The sequence below is a fragment of the Erinaceus europaeus genome, chromosome 3 (assembly GCF_950295315.1).
Source record: "Erinaceus europaeus chromosome 3, mEriEur2.1, whole genome shotgun sequence".
Lineage (NCBI taxonomy): Eukaryota > Metazoa > Chordata > Mammalia > Eulipotyphla > Erinaceidae > Erinaceus > Erinaceus europaeus.
In genome coordinates, this window is record NC_080164.1 from 19,312,584 (window position 1) to 19,334,172 (window position 21,589).

General features: G+C 43.3%; 1 protein-coding gene across 1 annotated transcript in view; it reads left to right on the plus strand.

The window, feature by feature from the left end:
- Positions 1-21,589, plus strand: part of SPDYA (speedy/RINGO cell cycle regulator family member A) — a 53,403-nt gene continuing 31,814 nt past the window's right edge. The window contains exons 1-5 of the mRNA XM_007523882.3: positions 1-392; positions 2,836-3,085; positions 6,779-6,837; positions 11,512-11,597; positions 14,957-15,128. Coding sequence (XP_007523944.1) covers positions 2,854-3,085; positions 6,779-6,837; positions 11,512-11,597; positions 14,957-15,128 — 549 coding nt within the window. The 5' untranslated portion in view covers positions 1-392; positions 2,836-2,853. The remainder of the gene's footprint in view (positions 393-2,835; positions 3,086-6,778; positions 6,838-11,511; positions 11,598-14,956; positions 15,129-21,589) is intronic.

Sequence of the window (21,589 nt, forward strand, 5' to 3'; positions counted from 1 at the left end):
TTCATGTCACTTATCTCTCTAGATGTTAAACACTGCAGTGTAAAGGTGCAGGGCAATACAGTGGATGCACCACATCTAAGTGGGGCAGGTTATCCTGACGGAGAACAGGTGGTGAAGGATGTCAAGATTCCTGCTGCAGGGGCAGAGGGGCGACGACCGGAAGTCCCGGCCCTGGACTCCATCTATTAACTGACCGGAAGGATTCACTGAGAACACGGGAGCGGCTGCGGGGGGCGTTGCGAGGCGGCGCGCGCATGCCCCGCCCCCGGGCCCCTCCGCGCACGCTGATTGGCAGAGCTCCGAGTGGGTGTGGCCGCAGACAAGCAACGGTCTGAGGCCAGGCGTCTGGAGCGGCTCTGCCGGCTGCGTGTCGCTGCCGCGGGTCGGCGCAGGTACCTCCGCTCCCTCCCGGCTGTGGGCTCAGTGCCGCCCGCTGTCTGCCCTGCCCCGGACCTCAGGGCCGTCGGCCCCCGCCCGGGGCGGCAGCATCGCGGCCCCTCACGCCGCGCCGGGAGTCTCCTCAGTGGCCGTGGCCGCCGCGGGCCGGCCTCGGGACGCCATGGGTCGGGGGGCGTCGCGGGCGGACCCCGGGGCGGCGAGGCCGCGGGCTGAGGGTCAGGGCCGGGAGGGGGCGCCGCGGGCTCCTCGCGCCGCGCAGGTTCGTGAGGGCCGGCGCTGCGCGTCTGTGGGGAGGGGGCGGCCGCGGAGCTCCGGAGCGGCGCTGGGGCTCGAACCCGGGGCCGCACGCCTCCCCGGCCTTTGCAGCTGGGCCCCGCCCCTCCCCGCGCCCTCTGGGCTTCTTCCTCAGCGGCCCGGGGCTCCTGGGAGCTGGGGGTGGGGTCGCATGCAGAGTGGGGAGCAGTGTTTGGGGCGCGGAGTGTGTCTTGATGTTAAAAATCACGCGGGGCCGCGAGAACGCAGCGCGATCTCGCGAGAAGACCCTCCCACCTGAGGCTTCTCCGTAGGCCAGCGCTAGGAGATAGTGCTGGAGGGGGCCAGTGACGTGCGCGGGAGCGTGCACACGTGACCACGCGTGAGGACCCAGGTTTGAGGACCCGGGTTCGAGCCCTGACTCCCCACCTGCGGGGGGGGGGGGGGGGGAACGAAGCGTCAGGGATGCAGGTGTCTCTTACCTCAATTTCTCTCCGTCTTTTTTTATATTTGTATTTTTTAAATTATTTATTCATGAGAGAGAACCAGACATCAGTCCGGTACATGTGTTGCCGGGGATCAAACTCAGGACCTCATGGTTGAGACTCCGATGCTTTATCCACTGCGCCACCTCCCAGACCACTGTATTTATTTTTTATTGGCTAGAAATCGAGCGGGAAAGCAGACACTTACGGCCCTGCTGCACCACTCGTGAAGCGTCAACGCCCCCCACCCTCCCCCCTCCCACCCCCGGCAGCGGAGGACCGGGGGCTCGAACCCGGGTTCTTGCACTGTGATGTGAGCGCTTAGCCAGGTGCAGCACAGCCTGGCGCCTCTGTGTCTATCCAGTAAAAACGGGAGTGTGGGGGAGAGGGCGTCCCGGAGCAGCGGCCATGAAAGATCAAAGTCTGAAGTAAAGCAGAAAAGACGTTCAGTAACTAACTGACTCTGTGGGGCAGTGTGGGAGGTGGCGCAGTGCACGGGGCGTTGGGCCTCACACGTGAAGAAGAGAATCGCGGAGAGACGGAGACGCCGGTGGCCCGGGAGGTGGCGCGTGGGTAGCGCGGTGGACTCTCCAGCGTGAGGTCTCCGGTTCCGTCCCCCTGCACATGCGCCAGAGCGACGTCTGGGTCTTCCTCTCCTCTTATCGTTTCTCATGAATGAATAAATAAAATCTTCGAAGGAGAAGAAGAACGGAGAGAACCACACTGTTAAATTGAAATTCTGGCGCCCCCAAAGAGAGCCGGCCTGGGCGGCGCGCCTGTTTCCACCCACCGCGTGGCTCCCGCACCCCCCCCCCCCCAACTGGCGAGGCCCCTTCCATCCCCGCCAGGCAGAGGTGGCCCCATCCACGGTGGCCGGAGCCCCCAAACTACCGCCCATGGGTGGTTCTCCAGCCAGGACGCCTGGCGCTGCACAGACACACCTCTCAGCTTTAAAGGGAGAGAAATCCCACTGAACAGCCCACTATGCAGGTGTGAACTCCAGTATGGACTTTGATTTATTGGCTAGAGGCGGGGAAACCGAGAGGGAAGGGGAAGCCAGTTCAAGAGACACCTGGAACTGCCTCGCCTCTGGGGAAGCTTCTGCCCTGCAGGGGGGACCAGGGTCTCCTATCCGTCCCTAAAATGGCCCCAGTTTCCATTTGTCTTTATTACTACTTCTTCCTGTCTGAATGAAGAACAGAATTAAAAGGTGCATCAAGAGCTGAAGAACTGGGACAGATAAATTGAGAGGGAAGGGTGAACTAGAGAGAAGAAAAAGATGCCTCCATCACTGTTGGGCTCTCAAAGCTTCCCTCTGAAGGTGGGGGACAGAAACTTGAACCCAGGGCCTGGATATAGTGGTAACATGTACACGTAAGTACACCACCACCCAGCCCCATAACTTTTCTCGGAGATTTATTTGTTTGAGAGAGAACACAAACCAGAGCGTCACTGCAGCCCCTGTGATGCTAGAGATAGAACTCGGCACCTCGTGCTTGAGAGTCCAACACTTCTTCCACTGCGCCACCTGCTGGGCCACAGGAGGCTCAACTGTTCCAAAAGAAAAGCAGTTTCTCATGAGTCTGTCGCGGTATTTTAAGTTCAGTAACACATCATGTGATTGTATCTGGTGTATCATCCAGTTATTTCTACATAGGCATGAATGAGTGTGGCAAATAATTATGTTCTGTTTTTCTAGGGACCTCAGGAAACCAAAATGAGGCATAATCAGCTGTGTTGTGAGACACCACCTACTGTCACTGTCCATGTAAAATCAGGGCCTAATAGATCACATCAGCCTAAAAAACCCATTAATCTGAAGCGTCCTATTTTTAAAGATAGTTGGCCAGCATCTGAAAAAAATGCACATAATAACAAGTCTAAACGTCCCAAAGGACCCTGTCTAGTTATACAGCGTCAGGAAATGACAGCTTTCTTTAAATTATTTGGTAGGTTTAAAATGTTGTAATAATAATTGTAAAGCACTTTAAATGAGTTAATATAAAGGTCAGTTTTGACATTTTCATGATGATCTAAAAGGCTGTTGTTTATTTCTGTCAGAATTCCCATGTTTGAGCAAATTTATGTTGTTTTGGTCTCCTTTAAATGTTGGGTTTCTGTTTATTTTGATTGCCTTTGAATTAAAAATTCATCTGACCTTTGCTCTACTGAAATACAATGTAAGCCAACTGTAAATGTTGGGCAGTTTATGATAATAATATAAGTTTTGTTTAGCCACAAGTAAAAGACTACTTAAAGTCTCAGATGACCCGCTCTACCCACTCTGGACCCAATGGGCTTCTGGGTACTTGCAGTGTTAAAATTAAACAAGCTGCGAAGGTTTCTTCCATCTTAAGTACTATAAATACAACTTAAACGTTATAGTGAAATTGAATTTCAGATCGTGAGATGGTGCTACTTTGCAGATATATTTATATCTTTCAAACAGCCAAAAGAGAGGGGGGGGCAGGGGGAAACTTCTATTGGCTAAGAAAGAGAAAGGACTTTCCTGTTTTAGGTAGGGTAGTAAGGTAGATTAGAATAAAAATGGCTGTGGGCAAGTTCTGGTAAATATCTATAGAAATGAATCAAAGCATGTAGTTCGAATCCAGAAAGTCCATTGGTAAGTTTCCTTGATTACAGAGGAAGGCAGATTAAAGAGTATTTTCCCTGAAATGACAGAAATCTTTAAGAGAAAACTGGTTTAGATATTAGAAAATCAAAATAAGTAAGTAAGAAAAAATTTAAGACTGTGAATTGTGAAACGTGTTAATACAAGCTTCCTTTTATTCAGAGTAGAACAAAATTGTTAGCCAGAATTTTATTACACATAACTGATAGTGACAAATAAGAGAAAACGCCTTGCATTTCTGTTTTAGGTAACAAATATAAATGGAATTTATAAGAAATTGAACAAATAATTACTTATTCTTGGAACAGCCATATATTTGAGTGGATTGTTGGTATTTCTTTTTGAAATTTATTGATTTAGTTATTGGATAGAGACAGAAATTGAGAGGGAAGAAGAAGATAGAGAGGTGGAGAAAAAGAGACACCTGCAGCACTGCTTCATTGAAGCTTCTTCCTGCAGATGAGGACCAGTGGTTTGAACACAGGTACTTGAGCATTATAATGTGCACTCTACCAGGTGCAACACTGCCCAGGCCCTAGTGCCATTTCTAGGATATAAAGAGATTATGCCTTGCTACTTAAAGTGAAGGAAAAAATTGAAAAGAAATTTTCTCAGATTATATTCTGGCAAATGCCAACATACTTTGAGGGTATATATTTTAGTGTTTTAAATAGTTCTTGTTATATTCTTAGCATTTTGATATTTATCATTATATTCATTTTCAAAATTAAATGTTAATTGTAAATACAAATGAATTATGATTTTCTTTTCCAGAGCACTACTTAGCTCTGGCTTATGGTGATACTGGGGATTGAACCTGGGACCTTTGGTGCCTCAGGCATGAGAATTTTTTTTTTGCATAATCATTATAGTATTTCCCTAGCCCTTACGAATCTTTATATAGACATTTTTGTGTTTATTTGGATATTAGATAATTGGACAGAGATAAATTTGAAGCATAAAGAAGAATCCAAAACTAAAATTACCCTGGACCTAGGAAGAGAAGTAGTAAAAAGATTTTTTTTTTTACATACTTAGAAAGCAGTATTTATTCAGTCTTATGTGTTTGTTTTTTAGAGAATCAGAGAGAGAGAATGAAATCACAGTATTGAAACTTCCTTCAGTTCTGTGGGGGCTTGAACTTGGTTCACACACTTGACAAATCAGCAGCACTATGCAAACAAGCTTATTTTGCCAGCCTGTTCAGTCATTTCTAAAAAGAATTATTGATATAAAAGAGAGACCAGAGCAGTGCTCAGCTCAGACTTCTGGCTGTTTTGGGGGATCAAACCTGATGCCTCAGGCCTGTAAGAGCTACACTCTAATGTTGACCTCTCTCTGGCATCATTCTTTTTTGCTGTTTTTTAAAAACAGACAGAGAAACACCAAAAAAAAAAAAAAATACTGCTCTACCATCTATGGAGTCCTGTGGTGGTATTCTTGGGACTATCCTATGATGTAGAGGATCAAACCCAGGACCAGATACATGTGAAGATACATGTTCTACGTGTTGACCCCCAGTTATTAGTTGTTGTTTCAGGATATAGACAGGCAGAAAGAGGGTGAAAGACCACAGCACCAAAACTTGTTTCATGCACATGGCAGAGCAGTGTGCACTGTCAAAGTGAGCTATTTCCCTGGCCTACCAGCTTCTTAGTTTTGTTGCCTCCAGGATTATTACTAGGGCTCTGTGCCAGCACTATGAATCCACTGCCCCTAGTGGCCATTTTTTTCCATTTTATTGGTTAGAACAGATAGAAATTGAGAGAGGAGAGACAGACACCTGCAGACCTGCTTCACTACTCGTGAAGCGCCCCCCTTTCAGCTGGGGAGCGGGAACTTAAACCCGGATCCTTGCACACATCCTTGAGGGTACAGGGTGTGCCACCGCCCAACCCCTCTGTTTCATTTGTTTGTTTTTTGTAATGAGAGACCAGAGCACTATTCAGCTATAGCTTATGGTAGTGCTGGGGATTGAACATGGGCCTTTGGAGCTTCAGGCATGAAAGTCTTTTGCAGAACCATTATGCTGTCTTCCCAGCCCAAGGTTCTGAGGTTGTGTTTTTTTTTTTTTCCTCCATCGTTATTGCCAGGGCTCAGTGCCTGCACCACAAACCCACTGCTCCTCGGAGGCTATTTTTTTCCCCTTTTGATGTTGTTTTATGGATATTGTGGTTATTGTTGTTGTTGTTGGATAGGAAAGAAAATTGGAGAGAGATGGGGAAATGGGGAGAGAAAGATAGTGACACCTGCAGACCTGCTTCACCACCCGTGAAACAACCCCCCTGTCAGTGGGGAGCCAGGGCTCGAATAGGGATCTTTAAACCAGGCCTTGCGGTTTGCGCCAGGTGTGCTTAACCCACTGTGCTACCACCCAACCCCCTGGTTCTGAGTTCTTAAAAGATTTACCTTTTACCAAAATTCATTTCCCACTGTTAAGGGTTGATTTAGGAAGGTAATAAGCGAATCTAGAATACCTAAAATGTATTTATTTCTCAAGGAACTACTGGGGTATTCAATAAATGAAACTTCTCTGATTTGACCTGCAGTCTGATCTCTATGTTGAAATGGATCAGATGGGGAGACCAGGCAGTGGTGGCACACCTGGTAGAATGGACATGTTACAGTGCACAAGGACCTGGGTTTAAGCCCTGTCCCTACCGGTGAGGGAAGTTTTTCGAGCGGTGAAGCAGTGCTGTAGGTGTGTCTCTTCCTCCCCACTCCCAAACTCCCCCGTCCCTCTTAACCTCTCTCTCTATATCCAATAAATATATAAATAAAATATTTACAAACTAGATCAGATGGGAGGCTAAAGGATAAGACAGTGGTATCTGGTACAGTGTTTACAGGGAGAACTTCATCAGGTAAATGAAAAGTAGGTCTTAGACAACATTGGCCCAGCCATTTTTTAATCATCTGCATCAGTTATAATTTCATTATATAGAAATAAATTCTTCAAAAGGAATCATTCTGTTTTTAAAAGACAAGTCATAGCTATCTTTTGTTGTAGATGATGATGTAATTCAAGATTTCTTATGGATGGACTGTTGCTGTAAAATTGCAGACAAGGTAAATAGCACTGTGATGGCACTGCCCAGTCGGAACTTCATGGCAGTCTCATAAGCTCCTTCTATCTTAGTCATTAAGCTTAGGAGTGGCACTAACCTGCATTGCCCTCACAAAGCAGAATAATCCTTACATGTCATTTGGGGTGGGGGTATACAGGGGCCTGGGAGACAAGGGTCACTGGTCCTCACAGAATCTTCTTTTTAAAATTATTATTATTATTACTATTACTATTTTTCCTCCAGGTTATTTTGCTGGGGCTCAGTGCCTGCACCAAGAATCCACTGCTCCTGAGAGCTATTTTTTCCCAGTTTGTTGCTCTTGTCATTATTGTTGCCATTTCTGTTGTTGGATAGGACAGAGAGAAATCAAGAGAGAAGGGGAAAACAGGGGAAGAGAAAGACAGACACAGACCTGCTTCACTGCTTGTGAAACAACCCCCCTGTGGGTGGGCAGCGGGGGGTGCTCAACCAGGACTCTTATGCTGGTCCTTGTGCTTCATGCCATGTGTGCTGAACCCACTGCACTACCGCCTGCCCCCCCCCTTTTTTTCCCTCCTCTCTTTTTAATTTCAGATAGAAAGAGAGAGAGGGAGGAGAGTAACCACAGCATCACTCCACTTTTGACGAGGCTTTCCCTGATACTGTGTATGGAACTCCCATGTGAGACCAGGGGCTCGAACCCAGGTTGTCCACATGGTAAGGTGTGTTCACTAATGGGTGACCGATCCCTCAGCCCTTTCACACATTAAACTTTGAAATAGAAACATAGCTTTATTCTGTACTTAGGAATTGTAGGTTCTTACTGATTAGATGTACTTGACAGTCCACTTGTTTTGGTTTGAAACAAGAATCAGAGTGGACTCAACATGTTTTTGTTCAATGTATGTACATTTGGTTATTTGTGAGAGTGAAAAGAGAAGAGAAGCAGAGTGTCGTGCTGCCACACAAGTTGCCAGGAATCCAGCTCAGGCCCTCAGTGCTTGAGAGTCCAATACATTGCACTACCTCCCAGGCTGTGACTAAAAACGTTTTGGTCAGAATTACCACTTTTTATCAAGTTAAAGAGAAATAATATTGTGAGATTCATTCTACTAAAACAACGCTACACACTTTCATACTACTTCCTAGGTGGTTTGGATAAAGCAAGTCTGTAAAATAGTAATCTTATAGAGTAAGATTTGTTTAGCATGTCCTATTTTTTTCTTTCAAATTTCTCACCTATTTGTTAGTGAGTCAAGAAACAGGAACAGGTGGTCCGGGAGGTGGCGCAGTGATAAAGCTTTGGACTCTCAAGCATGAGGTCCTGAGTTTGATCCCCAGCAGCACATGTGCCAGAGTGATGTCTGGTCCTTTCTCTCTCCTTCTATCTTTCTCATTAATAAATAAACTCTTGGGAGTCGGGCAGTAGCCCAGCAAGTTAAGTGCAGATGGTGCAAAGCACAAGCACTGGCATAATGATCCGGGTTCGAGCCCCGGCTCCCCACCTGCAGGGGAGTCGCTTCACAAGCAGTGAAGCAGGTCTCAGGTGTTTCTCTCTCTCTCTCTACCCTTCTCTGTCTTCCCCTCCTCTCTCCATTTAAATAAATAAATAGATTCTTAATCCACCTGCAGGGGAGTCACTTCACAAGCAGTGAAGCAGGTCTGCAGGTGTCTATCTTTCTCTCCTCCTGTCTTCTCCTCCTCTCTCCATTTCTCTCTGTCCTATCCAAAAAATAGTCTTAAAAAAAGATTTTTAAATAAAGGAGAAACAGGAACAGAAGCATACAAATAAAATGAAAATGAAGGACCACTGGTCCTCTACACATGAAGCTTGAACCCAAATCCAAATCCCAGGTCTCCTAATATGCCCATCAATATATCAGTATTTCTGGAGTTGGGTGGTAGCGCAGTGGGTTAACTGCAGGCAGCACAAAGCACAAGGACTGGTGTAAGGATCCCGGTTCGAGCCCCCAGCTCCCCACCTGCAGAGGAGTCACTTCACAGGCAGTGAAGCAGCTCTGCAGGTGTCTGTCTTTCTCTCCCCCTGTCTTCCCCTCCTCTCTCCATTTCTCTCTGTCCCATTCAACAACAACAACATCAATAGCAATAATAACTATAGCAGTAAAACAACAAGGGCAACAAAAGGGAATAGATAAAATAAATATTTTTTTTAATTCAATATATCAGTATTTCTTTCTAAAATGTTTTTTCATCATGATTACAATGTCACTAACGTCTAAAAATGAATAGTAATGCCTTGATGTCATTGCCTTGTTCATATTCAGTTTCAATGTTATCAGTTTAAATGTACAAGAGCAGGGAGCAATGTTTTCAAAATAACAAAAAAGGACTGCCTCTTCTGTTGTTCCTTAAGGAACCAGATCTTCACACATGCACGATTTCTCTGCTCCTGCTCTGACTTTTCATTCCAATAGGGAGGGAGAAGCACCACCGCAGTGAGGTTTGCCCAGCTGACACTGTGCTTCCCATGTGGTGCTTGGCAAGGCACCACAGTACTGCATCTTAGCTTAATATTCCTTTCACTGAAAGTTACCTTAAAAACTTGAACTAGGGGGCCGAGTGGTGACACATCTGGTTAAGTGCATATGTCACGGTGCACAAGGACCTGGGTTCAAGCCCCCAGTCCCCACCTGCAGGGGGAAAGCTTTGCAAGTGGTGAAGCAGTGCTGCAGGTGTCTCTCTGTCTCTCTCCCTCTCTGTCACCCTCTTCCCTCTCAATTTCTGGCTGTCTATCCAATAGATTTAATTTTTTTGTTTGTTTCTTTTAGTGGTCCGGGAGGTGGCGCAGTGGATAAAGCATTGGATTCTCAAGCATGAGGTCTTGAGTTTAATCCCCAGTAGCACATGTACCAGAGTGATATCTGGTTCTTTCTCTGTCTCCTCCTTTCTCATTAATAAATAAAATTTTTTTTAATAAATAAAATATTTAAAATAAAGAAAATTTAAACTTGAAATAAACTTTATTGCCAGCCAGGATAAATAAGCATCCTTATGAGAGGACATGCAGTGCATCAGTTTTTCATCTCTTCACAACTTAGCATCATGTTTTGTTTTCCACTGCTTCAGTTTTCCACACTGACTTTTGCAAATAGAAATGGAGAGGGTCAGGGGATAGACAGCATAATGGTTATGCAAAGAGGCTCTCAAGTCTAAGGCTCCAAAGTCCCAGGTTCAGTCTCCTACACCACCAGAAGCCAGAGCTGAGTAGTGTCTGGTTAAAAAAGAGAGAGAGGAGGAAGGGCACCACTGAAGCCTCAGTGCAGTGGGGCTGACCTTTAACCTGGGCCGCACAGTGCTCTAGTAGCAGGCTAGGCATTCTAATAACACATTTAAAACACATTTCTGGTTATTTTCTAATTCATTTTTTTATATTTCTTTATTCCCTTTTGTTGTCCTTGTTTTATTGTTGTAGTTATTATTGGTGTCACTGTTATTGGATAGGACAGAGAGAAATGAAGAGAGGAGGGGGAGAGAAAGAGAGACACCTGCAGACCTGCTTCACCGACTGTGAAGTGACACCCTTGCAGGTGGGGAGCCAGGGGCTCGAACCGGGATCCTTACTCCAGTCCTTGCTGTTTGCGCCATGTGCGCTTAACCTGCTGCGCTACCGCCCGACTCCCAATTAATTCATTTTTAATGAAAGAGAGAGAGACAAAGAAAAACCAGAGCACTAGTCAGCTCTGGCTTATGGTGGTCCTGGGAATTGAACCTGGGGGTTCAAGTATCAGGCATGAAAGTCTTTTGCATAACCATCATGCTATCTCCACAACCCTTTTCATGTGGTTCTAATTGTAAGTTATTTTTTAAATACTATTTTAGAAGTGTGGGTACTGCGACCGGGGAAGATTTTGCATATCCACATAACATCAAGCCGGTATGGAAACATATTAATAGTTGGTGAATTTAACTAAGTATGTATTTTTTTCAGCTTCTTACAGATTTGAAATTTGATTTAGAAAAAATGTAGGTTTGTTAAACATTTATAATTATAAAACTTAGTTCATTTTAGTTAATAGTGATAGTTAAGGGGCCTTAGTAATGACTCCCCTGCTGAGTGCACACACATTACCATGTATAAAGACTGTGTTTAACCCCCACCCTCCGCCCCCACAAGCCACCATATAAGAGCACCATTCGAAAGGGAAAGCTTCACAAGGAATTAAGCAATGCTATAATGTCTATTCTCTCCCCCCACCTCCCTTACCAGAGCACTGCCCTGGCTGGCTTGTGGTGGTGCCGGGACTTTGGAGCCTCAGGCATGAAGGTCTCTACATAACCATTATGCTATCTACCCCTACCCTTCTGACTCACAGACTCTCTCTCCCTCTCCCCCTCTCTCCCCCTCTTTCTCTCTCTCCTTCCCCTCCTCTCTCCATATGTATATATACACACGTCTCTACCTGTCTCTACCTCAAGAGAAAAAAGTCCACCAGGAACAGTGGAAAGGTGCAAAGGCCCGGTGACACCCTGGAGGCAAAAATAAATAGTAGTACAGAGCTGCTTCTTACTGTTCAGTTATATTACTGGAAGAAAGAGGGGACTCAAATAAGTAATTTTGAAGAAAAGATAATTCTTTTATATGTACCTTATTGTTTATCTTTAAGGGACTATTTAAACCTGTTTTACTTAATGAAAGTAAGGCATTATTATTAACTTTTAACTTTTTTCCCTATAGTATCTTTTGGCTATGACCTTTGTTTATTTCAAGAGGGCTAAATTTACTATAAGTGAGCATACCCGGATAAATTTCTTCATTGCTCTGTAAGTATACTAACTTTTAAGTGATATTTTGCTAGTTATTTATAATATGTAATCCATTATTTAAAACAGACTGATTAAAATCTGATGTATATCACTGAATATACCTTCCTGTATGAAAACTATACACTTTTACTTTAATAGACAATTTTGCTTTTCACTAATCTATTTTGCTATATGCCTGAGATTTATTGACTTTATTTGTACTATACCTTTTACATTTTCCACAATGCTTCTATAAATTATACCAAACTCTTTTTTTTTAAGATTTTATTTATTTATGAGAACGACAGAGGAGAGAGAAAGAACCAGACATCACTCTGGCACGTGTGCTGCCGGGGATCGAACTCGATACCTCATGTTTGAGAGTCCAAAGCTTTACCTCCTAGACCACTCAAATTCTTTTCTTTTAGACATAGATATTTTATAAAATTCAGCATATTCTCTTTTGAATTTCCATTTAGTATATAGTAACCATAATCACCATCATCATTATCCTTTATATAGAGAACTTGGAGGAAATGTTCCAGACATACACAATGTGGAGTTATTCATATTTGACATCTGCTGTTTTACTTAACACACTGAACTTTGACCAAGGAATATAGTTTGTTTCCCAGCTATTCAATTGCTGTTATAATAGCGATTCATATTAGTTTTATGTCCTGTTAGATGATTTTGGCAAGACTTTACCACTATAGTTCAGAATTCTGCTAGAATCAGTGTAATGTAAGAATATCCGGAGCTGGGGGGTCGGGCGGTGGCGCAAGGCTCAAGGACCAGCGTAAGGGTCCCGGTTCAAGCCCCCCGACTCCCCACCTGCAGGGGAGTCACTTCACAAGCAGTGAAGCAGGTCTGCAGGTGTCTATCTTTCTCTCCCCCTCTCTGTCTTCCCCTCCTCTCTCCATTTCTCTCTGTCCTATCCAACAATGAACAACATCAACAATGGTAATAATAATAACCACAATGAGGCTACAACAACAAGGGCAACAAAAGGGGGAAAAAATGGCCTCCACGAGCGGTGGATTCATGGTGCAGGCACCAAGCCCAGCAATAACCCTGGAGGAAAAAAAAAAAAAGAAAAAAGAATATCCAGAGTTGGGAAGATAGCTCAGCAGACAGAGTGCATGAACTTGGGGACCCAGTTTTGATCACCAATACCGCATATGATGGCATGGTAGCCTAGTCTGTCTGTCTGTATTTGTCTCATAAAATGCAAACATACAGTGCATACATACACACACATACATATGTGTTTGAGTTATACATATATATTTGATATAGTCTCAGAATCTTTATTACCAAGTACATGGATATGATTTTGCAGTTGGGAATATATGGATATAGCTTTAAGTATTTCAGGAACTGTATGTGAAGTATTTACAGTCTGGGGAGTCCGGCGGTATTGCAGCCGGTTAAGCGTAAGTAGCACAAGGACAAGCCTAAGGATGCCGGTTTGAGCCCCCGGCTCCCCACCTGCAGAGGAGTCGCTTCACAGGCAGTGAAGCAGGTCTGCAGGTGTCTGTCTTTCTCTCGCCCCTCTCTGTCTTCCCCTCCTCTCTCCATTTCTCTCTGTCCTATCCAACAATAATAACTACAATAAAAAAATGTAAGTAACATTATAAAAAATAGAAATATATATATTTACAGTCTGGGTCAGGGAGGTGGCTCAGCAATAGAGTTTGTGCCTTGCATGCATGAGACCTTAGGTTCAGTCCCCAGGACTGTCCATGGTGGTGTGTTGTTCTCTTTCATAAAGAAAAAAAAGGGAGGTGGGAGGGAAGGTTCAGGTCCTAGATCATGGCAAAGGAGGACCTAGTAGGGGTTGAATTGTTATATGGAAAACAGAAATGTTACACATGTGCAAACTACTATATTTTACTGTCAACTGTAAACCATTAGTTCCCCAATAAAGAAAAAAATTTAAAAGATTTAAATTTCTTTTAAAATATTTCAATTGAGGGGGTCGGGCTGTAGCGCAGCAGGCTAAGCACACTTGGCGCAAAGCGCAACGACTGGCGTAAGGATCCCGGTTCCAGCCCCCAGCAGGGCAGTCACTTCACAGACGGTAAAGCAGGTCTACAGGTGTCTTTCTCTCCCCTCTCTGTCTTCCCCGCCTCTCTTGATTTCTCTCTGTCCTATCCAACAACAAACGACATCAACAACAATAATAACCACAACAAGGCTACAACAACAAAGGCAGCAAAAGGCGGGGGCGGGGGGTGGGGTGGAGAATGGCCTCCAGGGAGTTGGGTGGTAGAGCTGCAGATTAAGCGCACGGGGCACAAAGATCCCGGTTCGAGTCGCTTCACAGGCGGTGAAGCAGGTCTGTAGGTGTCTTTCTCTCCCCCTCTGTCTTCTCCTCCTCTCTTGATTTCTCTCTGTTCTGTCCAACAACGACGACATCAATAACAACAACAATAACTGCAACAATAAAAAACAAGGGCAAATAAATAAATAAATTGGCCTCCAGGAGCAGTGAATTCATGGTGCAGGCACTGAGCCCCAGATATATATATATATTTCAATTGAATACCACAGCTGTTAGTGTTGACTCAAGAGTAAGTTTTTTTGTAATATTTTTATTTATTTATTGGATAGAGATAAAAATTTAGAGAGGAGGGGAGATCAGAGGGGAAGAGACAGAAAAGAAAGACACTTGCATCCCTCCCTGCTTCAGCACTTGTGAAGCTTTCCCCCTGCAGGTGGAGACCAGGGGCTTGAACCTGGGTCCTTGCACATTGTAGGTTATGCACTTAACCAGATGCGCCACCCTCAAGAGTTAAGTTTTTAATCAAAATCTGTTTAATTCAAAATCAAAAAGTGATAAAGAAATAAAACGGGGAGTGTAGTGGCATACCCAGTTAAGTGCACACATTACCAAGAGCAAAGACCCAGATTGGAGCCTCCGTTCTCCACCTACAGAGGGGCCACTTCATGAGTGGAAAAGCAACTGCAGGTTTCTGTCTTTCACTCCCTCTATCTATACGTCCTTGCTCAATTTCTTTTTGTACTAATGGGAAAAAACCCACTGGAAGCAATAGATTTCTAGTGCTGGCACCAAACCCTAGCAATAACCCTGGTGGCAACAAAAAATAAAATTGTGGCCAGGATATAGCTGATCTAGTAGAGCACATGTTTGTCTTATGTGGAGCCAGGGCTTGAACCCAGGACTTCACACATAACAAAATGTGTCCTCAGCTAAATGAGCTTTTGCCTAGCACTTGATTTTTTTATCTGCTTTCTTCAACTAGAGGTAATATTAAATGAACATTAACATCATGTGTGTGTGTGTGTGTACTACCTGTTTTTATCCTTTTTCATTTTTTTTAATTGTTGGTTTTTTGTGTGTTTTTTGCCAGATATTTGGCTAATACAGTTGAAGAAGATGAAGAAGAATCTAAGTATGAAATTTTCCCATGGGCTCTAGGGAAAAATTGGAGAAAGCTATTCCCTAACTTCTTAAAGTTAAGGGACCAACTCTGGGATAGAATTGACTATAGGGCAATTGTAAGCAGGCGATGCTGTGAGGAGGTAAGATTTTAAAATATTTTACAGATGTAATCTCTGTCTTCTGTTTATATGATTTTGTGTCTTATTTTTAATTTGTTCATAATGTTATTTTTTAATTGTTTCATTTATTGCACGAGAGAGTTTAAGGAAAGGTAAAGAGAGACAGCAGAGCACCCCTGTAGTGAATAGTTGATGCCAGGGAACCTGACAAGGAACCTCAGGAATGAAAAATCCAGTGCTCGGGTGTCAGGCAGTAGCATAGTGGGATAAACGCATGTGGCGCAAAGCTCAAGGACCTGTGTGGCGTAAAGATCCCGGTTCACCTACAGGGAGTCGCTTCACAGGTGGTGAAGCAGGTCTGCAGGTGTCTTTCTTTACCCATCTCTGTCTTCCCTTCCTCTCTCCATTTCTCTCCTATCCAACAACGAAAACATCAATAACAGCAACAATAATAACTACAACAATAAAACCAGGGCAACAAAAGAGAAAATAAATAATTTTTTTAAAAAGAGGGAGTTAGGCAGTAGCTCAGCGGGTTAAACGCAGGTGACACAAAGCGCATGGATCTGCATAAGCATCCCAGTTGGAGTCTCCAGCTCCCCTACCTGCAAGGGAGTCGCTTCACAAGCGGTGAAGCAGGTCTGCAGATGTCTTTCTCTCCCTCTCTCTGTCTTCCCCTCTCTCCATTTCTCTCTGTACTATCCAACAACAATGACATCGGTAATAACTACAACAATAACAAGGGCAATGAAAGGGAAAAAATTAATAAAAATATTAGAAAAGAAAGAAAATCCAGTGCTCCACCAATTGAACTAGTTCCCAAATCACAGCACTATTTTTCTTTAATGTAAGGGAAAACTTAACCTTGATGGGTACCATGAATACAGTTTGTGTATTACAGTGCCATGTTAAGTTTACACTGTAGTAATTAAAGGTTGTCATTTCTGGTTTTCAGAGAAGCCAATTTCTTTCTTTTTTAAAAGAATTTATTTATTTATGAGAAAGATAAGAGGAAAGAGAGAAAGAAACAGACATCACTTGGTACATGTGCTGCCGGGGATTGAACTCAGGACCTCATGCTTGAGAGCCCAGTGCTTTATCCACTGCACCACCTCCCAGACCACAAGAGAAGCCAATTTCTGTAGTATTTTTATTTTACTGGGATCCTCTTATCTGAGATATCACTGTTAAATTGGGGAAAGAGGGTGTCTTCATACAGGCTTTTGAAATGATTTTCATTGAATAAAGTATGAAATTTCAAGTCCTCAAAATTGAAATGTGAGCTACATGGTATAAAATTAAATAAATTTAAATACATTGAACAATTATACCTCTTGGGGAACAGAAAAGTAGCTCATCTGCTGTGTTCTCTCCCTCTCTCTCTCTCTCTGAAAAAAAACTGACTCCAGAGCAGGCCCAGAAGTGTCAAAAAATAATGAAAAGCATACCACTTTTCATAGATTACATAAAGTAAGTTTTCATCTAATGAGTGATTTAACATTATTTTACAAAATAATCATATTTACACATATTTTCATAACCACATATGATGCATGTAAGTTGCCACACCCCATGCCAAGGTTCTGTGCCCCCTAGCCCCCACTCCTTTTTTTTTTTACTTATTTATTTTTATTTTATTGGTTTATAGTATAGTCTATTTTTTTTCTCTTTTGTTGCCCTTGTAGCTCCCATTCTTATCCCCCCAAGCTGAGTTTCCTGATATCATATCCCATTAGGAAAAAACAGAAAAACCCTCACATTGAAAGACTAGTGATTTGGGACCAGGTGGTGATTCAGCTGGTTGGGCGCACATGTTGCAATGTTCAAGGACCCTAGTTAGAGCCTCTGGTCCCCACCTGCATGGAGAAAGCTTTGAGAGTGGTGAAGCAGTGTGGCAGCTGTCTCTCCCTCTCTACCACGCCCTTCCCTCTCAATTTCTGGCTGTCTCTATCCAATAAGTACATAAAAGATAATTAAATAAAAAAGACTAATGACTCTATCTAATGTTCTGGGTATTTCTTAAGTAAAGAAGAAAGTTAGGGGGAGTTGGGCAGTAGTTAGCGGGTTAAGCACACGTGGCGCAAAGCGCAAGGACCGGCATAAGGATCCTGGTTCAAGCCCCCAGCTCCCCGCCTGCAGGGGAGTCGCTTCACAGGTGGTAAAGTAGGTCTGCAAGTGTCTTTCTCTCCCCCCTCTGTCTTCCCCTCCTTTCTCCATTTCTCTCTGTCCTATCTAACAATGATAACATCAATAATAATAACTACAACAGGGCAGAGGGTAGATAGCATAATGGTTATGCAAACAGACTCTCATGCCTGAGGCTCCAAAGTCCCAGGTTCAATCCCCTGCACCACCATAAGTCAGAGTTGAACAGTGCTCTGGTTAAAAAAGGAAAGAAAAGAATAAAATAATAATAATAATAACTACAACAACAATAAAAACAAGGGCAACAAAAAGGAAATAAATAAATATGAAAGAAGAAAAAAGTTAGGGCCAGCAAGACAGTTTACTTGGAGCATGCCTGCTTGGCCATGTTTAGTTCCGAAGCTTGACCCCTGCCACTCTAGGGGATGCTTTCGTGCTATGGTGTCTTTCCTTCTCTTCTTGTCTTTCTGTCTCTTTCTCTCTGAAAAAGTCAGCCCAAAGCAGTTAAAGCCTTAGTGAAAAGAAACAGAGAGAGAAAGAAAGAAAGGGAATGAGTTAAATATTTCAGTGATAACCCTGGAAACAAAAAAAAAAAAGAAAAAAAATTCAATGGAAAGTAGCCATCACTGTAAGCTGGTATCATTTCAGAAAAGTTTAGTAAATTTGAGCTGGATGCTGCTATAGGCCCGAAGAGTCAATTAATACAGTTAGTGTCAATCCTGAGGAAGAACTTGAGACATATTTACAGAAATCTGCCAAGAACTAGCCTTATCAATTATATCTGTAACAAGATAAAGATATAACAATTGTGCATCTTTATGGGTCAGATTAGGAATGCTGTTGAATTTTTGAGGAATGCAGATTCAGAAATAACAAGACTGTACAGCTGTCTAGGTTTTTAAAAGACTGAATTCAGTAGAAAAAGATGATCAGTTGATCTTCTAACACATGCACATACCAATTAATGCATTTTTTTCTTCAACTGGGCTTATTTCAATCACAGAATATTGAAAAAAAAAATCCTGCACTTTTAAAAGATTTATTTATTGGTAAGAGAGGAACCAGAGCATCACTCTGGCATCTGCAATGCCAGGGATCAGACTCAGGACCCCACTCTTCAGAGGCCAATGTCCATCCATTGTAACCACCACAGACCTCGAATTCTACATTTTTGCACTGTTTAGCTGTTTGTCTATTGTCCATTTCAGTTGTGATCTCCATTTAATGTGTCAGAAGTCTACAACATTTCTAGCGTTTCTACTGTTTCTGTTCTCACATTCCACTGGTAACACCCATGAATCCCTTCTACTGAGAAAATCAAAGCAACTGGCAAATAAGGTCACGATGAGCTACCTTGTCTGCCATACTACGTGCATGTGCGCCCGTATGCCGTGTCTTCCCTTTGTTGTGGTGAAAGAAGTATTGTTTTTGTTCCTCTCCAAGTCCTTCTCTCTACCTCCACAGTAGTTCTCAGCATGCAAAAAAAGTTGATTTCTGGTTTTTCCACATACATTTCTAAATCTATTTCTCTTACAGTTTTCAACATTTCAGTGATCCTTCTAGTTGTTCAGGGACCAAAAGATCCTATCACTTGAGGATTTTCTTTATTTTCTCAGCCATACATCTTTAAAAAATAACCCTCCTGAGAGTCGGGCTGTAGCACAGCAGGTTAAGCGCATGTGGCATAAAGCTCAAGGACTGGCATAAGGATCCCGGTTTGAGCCCCCGGCTCCCCATCTGCTGGGGGTTTGTTTCATAGGCGGTGAAGCAAGTCTGCAGGTGTCTGTCTTTCTCTCCTCTTCTCTGTCTCCCCTCCTCTCTCCATTTCTCTCTGTCCTATCCAACAACAACAACAATAACTACAACAATAAAACGAGGCCAACAAAAGGGAATAAATAAGTAAATATTAAAAAACACACACACACAAATTGTAAAAATAAATAAATAACCCTCCCATTTCTTACTACCTCTGTCATGAAAACCTTGGCTTGTCACCTCCTTCCTCATTTAATTATCATCATAACCTTCTAAATCAGTGATGGGGAACCTTTTTTTTTCTGCCAAGGACTATTTGGGTATATATAACATTATTTGAGGGCCATACAAAATTATCAACTTAAAAATTAGCAGTTAATGTTATTCTTTTAAAAACTCTGGTTTCTTTGGCAGGGCCTGACCAAATGATTTCATGGGCTACAAATAGCCCATGGACCAGATATTCCCTACCCCTGTTCTAAATAGTCTGTCTGATTGTCTGATAATTACTCTCGTTCATAGTTGTTTTCTTTTTTCTTTTGAAATTTTTTTATTTTTTATTTTTTTTTTTTTTGGATAGAAACAGCCAGAAATTGAGATGGGAAGATAGAGAGGGAAAGAGACAGAGAGACACCTGCAGCTTTGCTTCACCACTCGTGAAACTTTCCCCTTGCAGGTGGGGACTGGAGACTCGAACCTGGGTCCTTGCACACTATACATGTGTGCTCAACCAGGTGTGCCACCACCCGGCCTCCTTTCTTCTTCTTCTTCTTCTTCTTCTTCTTCTTCTTCTTCTTCTTCTTCTTCTTTTTTTTTTTTTTTTTTTTTAGTGATTCATTGCTGCCTTGGGAGGTGGCTCAGTGGTTCAAGCCTGAGGTCCCAAGTTCAGTCCCTGGCATTGCATGTGCCAGCATGGTATTCTTGTTCATTCGTGATCTCTGTCACCCTCTCTTCTATTAAAAAAATAATCAATATTTTGGGAGTCGGACAGTAGCACAGTGGGTTAAGCGCACATGGCACAAAGCGCAAGGACGAGCATAAGGATCCTGGTTCAAGCCCCCGGCTCCCCACCTGCAGGGAAGTCACTTCACAAGCGGTGAAGCAGGTCTGCAGGTGTCTGTCTTTCTCTCCCCTTTTCTGTCTTCCCCTCCTCTCTCCATTTCTCTCTGTCCTATCTAACAACAATAACAACAGTAATAACTATAACAACAATAAATAAATATTTTAAATGATTTATTTATTGATGAGAGAGAGAGAGCAAGTGTGCAAGAACAGTGCTGAGACTCATTCCAGCAAACTTGGGACCTTCTACTTGAGAGTCCTATGCTTTACCCACTGTTCCCAGGCCACTCCATAGTCTATTCTTTTATTTATTTTTTTTCAGTGAGAGACAGGAGGAAGAGACAAAGAACCACAGTGTCACTCTGGCACATGTGACACAGGGATCAAACTCAGTTGAGGCTCCAGTGCCCTATCCATTTTGCCGCCTCCTGGGCTCTTTTTTTTTTTTTTTTTTTAAGAATTTATTTATGAGAAAGATAGGAGGAGAGAGTGAAAGAACCAGACATCATTCTGGTACATGTGCTGCCGGGGATTGAACTCAGGACCTCATGTTTGAGAATCCAAAGCTTTATCCACTGTGCTACCTCCCAGACCACGGACTGCCTATTCTTAATATAGTAGTCAGAGTAAAACTTCTAGACTCCCCCACACAGAAGCCTCCAGAAAAGTCCTATCTCATAAAAGAATAAAGTTCAAAGTCCTTGTGGTCTCCTAATCTCTCTGAAAAGCGTGCTGATGGCAATGATGAGAGAAGACAGTGTACTGTGTCAGCGTATTTGGTGCCCAGGATTGAACTTGGCGCCTCATACCTGATGCTCTACCTGCTGAGCCACTTCCTCAGGTGTCTCTCTTCCTCTCTATCCCTCCCTCTTCCCTCTTGATTTCTGGCTGTCTCTAGCCAATAAATAAATAAAGATAATTAAAAAATTTTAAAAAAAAAAGAAACCTTCCTGGGACCAGGTGGGTGGTGCACCCAGTTAAGTGCACATAGTAAGTAGTGTAAGAATCTATCAAGGATACAAGTTTGAGCCCCCAGCTCCCCACCTGCAGGGAGGATGCTTCTTCACAAGCTGCGAAGCAGATGAAAAGTGGATTCACAGTACCGGCACCAAGTCCCAGACATAATCCTGGAAGCAAATAATAATAATAAATAAACCTTCCCTTCCCACCCTATATAGAGTAATATTCAATACTCCCCACATGGGAGTAGAACTGAAAAGTCCGGAAATAAACCCCCATATTTATGTCCAGTTGAATTTTGTATTGACAATGAATGGAATGTACCTCTTCCCCTTTCAATTTCTCTATCCAGTAACAAATAAATAAAAATGTAATTTTAAGAGAGGCCAGGTGGTGGTACAGCTGGTTAAGCACACACATTACAGTGCACAAGAACCCAGGATTAAACCCCTGGTCCCCATCTGCAGGGAGAAAGCTTCAAGAGTAGTGAAGCAAGGCTGCAGGTATCTCTCTGTCTCTTTCCCTCTCTATCTCACCTCACTATTTCTCTGTCTCTATCC